Source organism: Perca flavescens, chromosome 6 (genome assembly GCF_004354835.1).
Source record: "Perca flavescens isolate YP-PL-M2 chromosome 6, PFLA_1.0, whole genome shotgun sequence".
NCBI lineage: Eukaryota > Metazoa > Chordata > Actinopteri > Perciformes > Percidae > Perca > Perca flavescens.
The window spans coordinates 10322101-10332384 of NC_041336.1; the positions used below are offsets into that span (position 1 = coordinate 10322101).

General features: G+C 42.4%; 1 protein-coding gene across 1 annotated transcript; it reads right to left on the reverse strand.

Annotated features, from left to right (window-relative positions):
* Positions 1 to 1219: 1219 nt before the first annotated feature.
* nr1d2a (nuclear receptor subfamily 1, group D, member 2a) lies at positions 1220 to 9645 on the reverse strand. The gene is made up of 8 exons (XM_028580120.1): positions 9394 to 9645; positions 6231 to 6446; positions 6029 to 6117; positions 5764 to 5908; positions 4521 to 5224; positions 3884 to 4069; positions 2904 to 3114; positions 1220 to 2046 (listed from the first exon to the last, which is right to left on the reverse strand). The coding sequence occupies exons 1-8, from the start codon at positions 9422 to 9424 to the stop codon at positions 1847 to 1849; spliced, it is 1782 nt and encodes a 593-aa protein (XP_028435921.1). The 5' UTR covers positions 9425 to 9645; the 3' UTR covers positions 1220 to 1846.
* Between the last annotated feature and the right edge of the window lie 639 nt (positions 9646 to 10284).

The following is a 10284-nucleotide window of genomic DNA, read 5'->3' on the forward strand; positions in this document are numbered from 1 at the left end:
GCTGAAAATTTACATTTGGAGAGCTTTGACAAATACAAATACAATCTCTTGTTAAAACATTGATTTTTTGTGGAAAATAAGCCTCTGCTGGCCTTCAAATACAGACGGCCAGAATTGTGCTTATAGTTGAAAATCTGAGGCTGCCTCTGTATACTCAACTATCTCTATCCCCTTTCATGTCTTCAGCCATCCTTAAAAATGCCCCAAAAAATAATCTAAAATGTCCCCCTGTTGACTACCTATTATACTATATATCACATGTGTCAAAGTCAAGAACCGTGGGCCAAATCTGGCCCCTCGCAGATTATGATCCGGCCCACATATCAATTTAGGTTCACAATACATTTTGGCCCACCTAGTTTTTGTCACTTTTTCCAACATTTTTGGGCGCTTCTTTTCTATGATGGCTGAGGAACTTTTTCCTGACTTCTTTAGGACTTTATGTTGACCAACTATAAGTGAGAAGACTATATGACACATCCAATAATACAGTCAAATATATTTTACTTTTTTGATCAAATAAAAGCCTATCAATAAACTAAATATGTCTGGCCCTTGATGTGATTCTTATTTTCCAGTGTGGCCCTTAGTGAAGTTGGGTTTGACACCCCTGCTATATATAAACACACACACACACACACACACACACACACACACACACACCTTATAGCATCTTGTTTTCGGAGTTCAGCTGATTTGAAATGCAAGCAAGTAAATTAGAAAGTCAGCCTGCAGGCTCCTCATGGATCACTGGACACTAAAGTTATATTATGAAACTAGTTGCAAAGACAAACTGGATTTTCAAGTTAAAATTGAAATCAGTGGCTGTGGGCAAATAGCTCCACCTAGTGGAGAACAACAGTCACTACGGCTCTGAAGAGTCATTTTTGTGCTCATTTTTTTTATTCATTCAAAAATACTTGGATATCAATAAAAACACAAAGTACAAATAGTGTTTGACACTTGTATTTATTTATAGTCTATGTTTAACAGATATTTCAACAAAATTGCATGACAAACACATCAGATTCAGTGCTTTGCTGAAAATACACAGAGTTTGATTAAAAAACTAAAAATCCGGAAAGTAGGAAAATTGCAAACACACCTGTGTGACTATGTTTACATGTAGCCTTTACATGTTACTTGGTTTTTCCAGAACGTGCAAATGTAGTGTTGGTGAAAATGAAGCCAGCGACTCCCAAAAATTTTTTATCACCAGGCAGTGTACAGGCAGATGACATAAACATGTACAAAATTAAATAAAAACAAACAATATATATATATATACACTGAAACTATGAACTGATGCTTTCTGAGGCAAAGGGGAGAAGATCCAAGTAATAATTGTTTGCATTAAGTACAGCCATGCATTAGCAGCGATCATCACACATTCTTCGATACTTTTCTGATAGCTTGCCTTTCTTGCCGACATGTATCAGTTAAAAATATGACATACGTTAAGGTATATACCGTCTCTCACATTTACCCGCTCGTCAGAGAATACACTTTTGAATGGCTTTCGGACTAATTGTTTTCTACTCATGTCATTTCGTAAAGCCAGTTAAATACTCTTTCGTTCTCTGGAAAATAAAAACCTCTGACACGCATGCACTTGCGTGTGCTTGTGTGCAACAAGTGTAAGCTATCTTTTCTATAAATACAATAGATTTTATATTCTTCTCTCTTTAGACCCCACATGGCCTACCCAAGGAAAATAGAATAAAAAAAACAACTTTTGATACATTCGAGAAAACGCATATGGGTTGGTCTGAATATGGAGAGTCAGGGGCCAGTGAGAGGCAGGTCCTGGTGGAGGTGGAGGCGTGTGGATAAGGTCAGGAAGCGTTCATGGGTGCACTTTGAAGGAGAGCAGTTCCTCGGAGTGCATGTTGTTGAGCGAACGCAGCTCGGGAAGCTTGAGCAGCAGCTTGGTGAAGGTGGTGGCGGACTCCTCGCCGTGGTTCTGCATCACCAGGTTTCGCAGCCCCCGGATCAGTTTGTCCTGCAGGGCCTCAACTGAGTCCAGGTCCTGGATCCCTGAGCGATCTGAGCCACAACAAGAAGGGAGAAAAGGGTTAATGCGGGAGGACAGAACAGGGTTTGGATAATGTTTTTAGATTTTCAAACAAATTCCAATGTGATCCAGGGTGCGATTTGTGAAAAAGAAAAGAAAAAAATAGATGTTTTTGGATCATGCACAATAAAACAAAACATGCAAGAATGAAATCCCTCTTTCAATACCATGGATATAGAGCCGCTCGGCCAGCTATGCCAAAACACTTAAATATGCACTTTCAATATTTACTGGAAAATAAAACAGCACAAGGTGGTGTCAACATAAAACACAGCACTTTAAAGTCGGAGAGCGTGAGTTCACTTTGCGGTGAAAACAAAACGTCACCCAGGAAACGCGTGTTAGTTCCTCTGGAATGTTTCAACCCAAACCATCCTCTTCTTCATAAACTTAACCAGTCGTTTTTGTGCCTAAACTTAACGGTCAGCACCGCATGACGCTCACTTTTTCTGGCTAAACCTAACTACCATGGCCCCTGGAAGGACCGTCATCTAGCGGTGCCGGTACACGGCTCGCAGTCACCTATTGGCGGCTAAACGACTTCCGTTGGTAGCCGGTGTCCCGGAGCTCGGTAGCGGTAAATACAACCAGCAACTGCCGCTCGGATTTTATCGTTAAATCGCACTTTAGACTGTTCACGTTACAGCGCTTGACTTAGTTTAAAATACTTCTATTTTAGGTGTATAATATATGGTCTATTGGTGAAGTAGCATTAATCACTTTGAGAGGGGGGGGGGGGATACATTTTGAATACAAATTATTCAGCGCCCCCCCCGCAAATCGCACCCTGCTCACACCCATCACTAAATTCAGACTGCAGTGGTCTTACCGGCTGAGACGAGCACCACGGCGGTGAAGAAGCTCATTTCGTCCGAGTCGAGCCCCAGCAGCGCCAGCTTCTCGCTGAACTCGCACATGGAGTTGAGCAGCTCGCCGGCGCCCAGCGACCGCAGCGTGTCCAGGCTGTAGCGCTTGCCGCTCAGGAAGGTCACCGTCCGCTCGACCACGTTGAACAGAGAGGCGAATCGGACCATCAGCACCTGGGAGTCGAGAGAAGGGGAGCAGGATATTTAGTTTATGGTTTGGATTTGTGCAGGTAAACAAGGACTCAGAGACATCTTATGATACGTTTGTAGATCCAACTGACTCCGTTAGCCTAGCCCCGTCTCTTACAACTAGAAAAGTCTAGGCTCAGACCTTCCTCCACAGCGCTGCAAAGGAAGGTCTGGCTAGTCCACACAGTCCAAAACGGGCTCTGGTTCACTGGCATTTCTTTAAACCATATCGCAATCGTCTTGGGCGGCGCAAAAGTGCAAAATAGCCTCGGGGAGGAACTTGTTTTGGTGGCACGTAGGTGTGTACGTATGGAGTGATGAGAACTTTACTCTAAAAAAGATAAATGTAATTTGATTGCCACTTCTAGCTCTAGTTTCCCGAATCAAGAATCAATTAGAATGCCAACACCAAGAAAGCAGAAGGTTAGGGGCATCCGGTGGAACTATCCCGTAGATAAAGTCGTCGATATGGACTATACTGCACGTATAAGAAATCACTGGTTTTATGATGTGAAACTTTGTTATCTCAAAAATTGCACCAAAAGAGAATTGGTCAAGTCTTTCATTTCCATTCCAACTGTTATTAATTAGTTATTAATATTATTCAGCACACACAGCTGAACGTCTGCTCTGTTTGGGAAAGCCACAGCGGCTCCTATATTCAGAGTATCTGAAGAATCGGCCATGTTTGACTTCAAAGCGAGCGCAAAAATAGAAAAAGTGTGTTCACGTTTTGGCTTGTTTGCTCTCTTACCTCAAAAGTTCCAGCTTTCAGCAGGCTGACTTGGTCGTGCTCGGGGAGGTCGCAGAAGCCCGGGATCCCCTTGGCGAAGTCGACCACGTCCCGCACGGCGGGGGTGAAACTCATGGAGAACTCCTCCCAGATCTCTTGGCTCGGCTTGTTGGGGTCCACGAAGGGTGACGTGTTCATCGGACAGACCTGGGGATAAAAAACACGAGGACAGAAGGCCAATCAGGGAGGGTGATCATACACATACATTACACGTGTAAATGTGTGTGTGTATGCATCTGTGTCTATGCGTATGCATGTGTTTATATGAGTGTAGGTAGGTAGATTTACGGTACATGTATGTGTATGTAAACACGTACAAATAAGTGAAGCATCAAATTGATTTGTATTTAACTAAAGGATAAAAATAGAAAAAAAAGGGAGTAGTTTTTTTGGAACTTCTTCCTACTCCTTTTTAAACATGGGAATTTCTTATTTGAATCACTTACAATAATTTTGGAAGATTGTGCTGAGATGTACATGTTCTCATTTATCGGTTATTTTAATCTTATTATATATTTTTTCTTTTTGTTTTTTTTACAAACTACAAACAAAATAGTAATATGAATTTCAAGAATGAGAAAAAGTGTAAAATGCTCACCAAGTGTGCTCTATTATTCACACAGCTGGTCGGCCCGTTAAAACCTCTTGAGGCAGGTTGTGTGTGATATACGTGCTGTCTTTGGCTGTCTTCTGGTAGTTCACAGCTAGGGGTGCTGTTGAGCTGCTGCTGGTTCACTGGCCTCTCCTCCCTGTAAGCAGTGTCGGCGACGTGTTGACTGGTACTGTATGAACTCGGCTGGTGACCTCCCACAACCACGTTGTTGTTCCAGCAGCTCCAGTTCTCCTGTTGAGCCTCCAGGCGGCCGTCGCACCTCGTCTCCAGGGTGACGGGGCCGGACAAGGGCGAGGCCTGGGACCTCTGTTGGCCGAAGGCGTCCCGGTGCTGCCTGCTCAATGTGGCGACGGCCTCGTCCTCGCCGCTGTCTGACGCGCAGGAGGACGCAGAGCTGGAGTTGGTGTCCATAGAAACCACGGACTCGGAGTCCTGGGGGCACTGCGGGGAGGAAGGGTTGGAGCACGTCGGGGACTCAGAAGCAGAGGAGGAGGAGGAGGAGGAGGAAGATGAGGAGGCTGAAGAGCTGGCGTCGCTGGTCATGGCCTCCATGGAAAGTGCTGGGCTCGGGTGGCCGTGCAGCATGCTGTGCAGCTGGCTGTTGTTGCTCATCATGTTGTTCATCGCGTTTTGCATCTCCAGCAGCATCCTTTGCTTTTCCCTCTTTGGAATGCGGCCAAATCGGACAGCTAGGATTAAAAAATAAATAAAAATAAATAAAAAAAGGACAGCCATTAGATTGTGTCAAGATTAAGAAGACTTATGGTGGTGATGCTGCGGATCTGAGAAGAGCTAGAAATACTGATACCTTTAAACGAAGACTAACAGCCTACTTCTTTAGTCTGGCTTTCAAGTATGTCTTACGGATTTTATACTTAACAGTTTGATTTTTCTAAAGATTTATATGGTTTTATTTAATTTATAATTATTGATATTGTTTATATGGTTTATTTTATCTATCTATCTATCTATCTATCTATCTATCTATCTATCTATCTATCTATATTTATTATTATTATTTATTATTTTTGTCTTAGTATGCACTGGTTTCTAAATCCACTTTTTTTTCCTCTGTTTTGTCTACTGTTTTTCAATCACTGTACAGCACTTTGAATTGCATTGTGTTATGTCTGAAAGTTGCTATATAAATAAAGCTTGATTGATTGAAAAAAAAAAGAAAGAATAGGCTTTAAGAGTAAATGTGAGTGAAACTAAACGTAGAGCTTACCATCTCTGGACATGCCGACAGCCAGACACTTCTTGAACCGACACTGCTGGCAGCGGTTCCTGTTGATCCTCATGATGGTGCAGTTCTCCATCTTTAGACACTTCTTGTACTGGATGTTCTGCTGGATGCTTCTCCTGAAGAATCCCTAATGAAGCAACATCCCCACGGGCAGCATTAGTCATATGTGAGCATGTAAAAAAGTCAGCAGGAGGATATGAGTTCAACTTGCAGAGGGGCAACCCTTCACTCTGGGAACTTGTCTCACCTTGCAGCCCTCACAGGCATGGACACCATAGTGGAAGCCCGAGGCCACATCACCACACACCTTGCACAACAGCACCATGCCATTGATTTCTGCAAAAACGAAAGGCAAGCCGTGATTCACGTGCACCGCACCACATCACATGTGCCACATTCCTTCTCAGTAGCATCACATTTTAAAAATCAGACTTTGATGTTGCGCTTACTGGTAATGCTGCTCTTGGCAGACGTGGAGGAGCGCCCGGCCTTTTCCGTGCCGTGGCCGCCGCGCTGGTGGCCACTCTTGGCCGGCCGAGAGATATCCACCACCATGCCCACAGCCCTGCTGGGCAGCGACGGGCGGGGCGCTGTCTGTGATGTCGACAGGTAGCCCCTGTTCAGGCAGGACTCTGGGCTGGAGGAAATATAGGCAATGACTCCTCCTGTAGAGAGGGAGAGACGGTGACTTGTTATAGCAGATTCATTACTTAATTACTACTTATTAAGGCTGTCGATTGGGGATGTAATGAAAAGTTTATATAAATGTGTAAAGATTACAACCGGTTAAGATGAAAAATGAACCACGATGCAATTTTTAAATGGCCTAAAGAGTAATCTACTTTTGATTACACTCGTTTGACTTCATCATGTATAAGATATAAATCGTATTGCGAACTTAAAATCGTATCGAACCTTAAAAAGGTGCTGTAGGTAGGACTGTGAAGATCTAGGACTTAGCCCAAAAAATTTGAACATCAACAACTTCTCAGTCCCTCCCCCCTTTCCGCTAAAGCCCAAAACGGTCTCCCAAGCCCCTCCCCCCACAAGGGAGAATGAATGTGTGTGCATGAGCAGTGATTGACACACAGTTAGATACCCCCCCTGGGGACATAGGAGCTGGATTTTATTTTAAATGACCTGCTTCATGTAGTTCTACTTGAACATAGGGTCAGTTTCAGCAAATATGACAGAAAGTTAGTTTTATAAGTCTTACCTACTGCACCTTTAAGTTGAGTGTATTGTTATAATAATGTAATAAAATAGTATTTGTTGCATCCAATATCCTATACTTAATCTCTTACCAATTGGTATTAGACGCAGACGACTGCTTTCGTTCTAATATGAACCATTCAGCAAACACCCACGGGAAACTGGTATCTCGGGTCCACACACACACACACACACACACACACACACACACACACACACACACACACACACACACACACACACACACACACACACACACACACACACACACACACACACACACACACACACACACACACACACACACACACACACACACACACACACACACACACACACACACACACACACACTAACTCTACTGCACATCAAGCTTGCCAAAGTCACTGTAACCCAGAGATGATCACCGGAGTGAAACAGCAGTATTGAAGAAAAGACAAAAAATAGTCCCGTGTGCCAAATAAACTAACTCTTGGCAGGACAGCATGTGCCTTTAGACAGGCCTGGACAGCGAAGCAGCCCAGAATGTGTGTGATTCCTAGTTGGGTTATTCACTGCTGCTAAGATTGACCTGGTTTATCACCTCCAGTGCTTGCTGGTTGGATAACACAATTGCATAACATACAAAGGTCTGCATGCAAAGGGAGTTTGTGTGTGTGTGTGTGTGTGTGTGTGTGTGTGTGTGTGCGCTCCCGACAGGGTCACTCAGCACATGGAGTAACACAACTGTTGTGTAGAATAAAATGATGCAGAGGGGAAAACATCCACCACTGGGTTATGTAAGGACATGCTTGGCCAGAAAACAGCTCTTAGCGCTTTCTTTAGTTACAAGAATGTGGAATTTAAAGTTTTGGTGGAACCATGTAGCCTGCAACCCTGTTATAACACTGAGGAATTGTGTGTGTGTGTGTGTGTGTGTATATGTATGTATATATATATATATATATATATATATATATATATATATATATATATATATATATATATATATATATATATATATATATATATATATATATATATATAAATAAAAAACTTTCCAACATGAGATGGGATACAAAGAATTAGCTTTCAGAGTAACAAGAGATTGACTATTTAATAATTACAAATTCATTAAACAATGAGTTTGCTCTAGTTTATAATGATACTTGTATTCGTATACCTATATTCTATACCTCTTATTTTATTTTCTCTGGGGGATCAATAAAGGCTTATCTTATCTTAAAAGTTCTGTTATCTAAGGGCCTTGGGCAAAGCACTAGAATGTAAGATGCTCCTCCCAGTGTGAGGTGTTAAAGTAGGGCAGTGCAATTTTCAAATAGCATACTTTGCTTAAGTAAGTTTCCATTTAAAAATTAAATGTTTATATACTTTACTTGAATATTTGTGCGATTTTCCTTCTCCAACATTTAAAAAAAGAAGTACCTTTAAAAGGCCAGAGCAGAGGATTACCTAACCCCAACCATGACTGCTCTCTTTCACAGCCCAGCCACACGTGGACCTGTCATGCATTCCTGCGAAAGCGAAGCGCGAGCGAGTAGATCAAATCTAGGTCAGTGGCTTTTGTGTCTTCACCATCTCACGTGTACCTTGCAGTGCAGCCTCGCGCCTGGAGTGCTCTGGTACAGTGTGGATTATATACAATGTTCTGCGTCACGGGTCCCGCTCCGGCCAATGAGAGAAGAGCTCTAATTGAAAGCGTGAGTGCAGAGAGGAACGCCCCTCGACCAATCAGAGGAGTGTTCCAAGAAAGCGTGTACACACGGACACATGACCAGGCTACGCTGTCCATGTGAGCAGAACGGGGAAGATAAATACTGTTGTTGTGTGACCGATGTAAATGTAGCACCGACGCAGCGCCGCACTGGCACTCCTAACCCCATTTTTAAAAAACACGGTTTCTGGGCAACAATAGCCTTCACGACAGTGTAATAAAATAACTTCTAAAATGGTGTCATTTTTCTGACAGAGTGGACAGTGTGTATGATCCTGCACTACAGCAAAAAACCAACAAAAAAAGAAAAATATTGTTTCAATGGCTGGACGCCATTTATTTGTGTTCTGCCCTCCTAAAAAGAGTTTCTTATTGCCTGGATGTATTTAAATATGCTCAGTATGATGCATTCAGTCAATTAAACCCACAAATATATATTTATGCCACAAATGACTGTATGGGCTTCCTTTCCACTGGTATCATACATTAGATAAAGCGTAATAAAACTTGATGCTTTATATGTGTGATATCAGTTTTTAAGAACAAATTAGACCTCTATAGAGGAGATGTAATTTCCTTACATGTTAAACCATCACTGCAACAAAGTATGTGCACAATGCATGCAATGAAAACATGACATTCCTTTGTATTTTACAGCGACAATGTATCAAAGAGTGTCCCCTTACCAGGCTTGGCTGTCCGGATGTCCTCAGGCATCTCTGTTCCGAGAAAACAAAAAAAACTAACCTCCAACGGATAATTCAGCTAAACTCAACTGTCTGTCACGAATTTTGCCACTGTCACGAAAAGACGACGGGAGAAGAATAAATATTAAACTACAGGTCCGAGTCTCCGATAGAGAGCAAGTCCGCTGGATGCGTCTGAATCGGAGGAGCTCCACTATTGTTGTGTGACTGCGGTTCAGTCAGAAGAACTAAATGTTCTCTCAATATTGACCCATTTTGGCGGCCGTAGCCACGCCCCCTCCTTGAGCCTACCACTTTAACCCAGTGACACACTTTCAGGACATTCTGAGGGGCGGAGCCAAGCGCTTTTGTGGACGTAACAGGAATGGTAACCCGGAGCTCACGTTGCAGAGCACAACGTGAATGTTGACGTCTCAAGTTATTCTTGTTTTGAGTCAATTAAATCACTTCTTCTTTTTTTTTTTAGCAACTAAGACGCTGTACACATTGACTTAAGAGTTGGAAGAATTACTCACGTTGAATAGGACTCTGTAGTAACTATAAATGTCAAATGTAAAGATATAGTGGAGTAACTATGAGTAAAAACTTAAGTGAAGTACAAGTAAGCTACCTCAAAATTGTACTTGATATATACATCAAATATTTTTGATTGGTGATTTGAACATACACTGGTTAGCCAGTAATTGCCCTATAGGAAGAAAAGAATATTATCATTCATAAATGCTTGTAATTTATGACAAATTGTTTCCCTGCCTACTAGAGTTTTTACTCATCAAGCAGGTCATACTTCCTCTACGTGCATTGATGACATATACACAAATGTCCCTGAACTATGCTCAAATACCGTCCCTGTAGGTTTCACGGACCACA

What these genes read in the sequence shown, in the direction of transcription:
- nr1d2a (XM_028580120.1), bottom strand. Translation starts at nt 9,424, where the DNA reads ATGCCTGAGGACATCCGGACAGCCAAGCCTG. An exon ending in TGAAAGCTGGAACTTTTGAG is followed by an intron (nt 3,115 to 3,883) that starts GTAAGAGAGCAA and finishes CTCGACTCCCAG; the next exon opens with GTGCTGATGGTCCGATTCGC. An exon ending in CGTGGTGCTCGTCTCAGCCG is followed by an intron (nt 2,047 to 2,903) that starts GTAAGACCACTG and finishes GTTGTGGCTCAG; the next exon opens with ATCGCTCAGGGATCCAGGAC.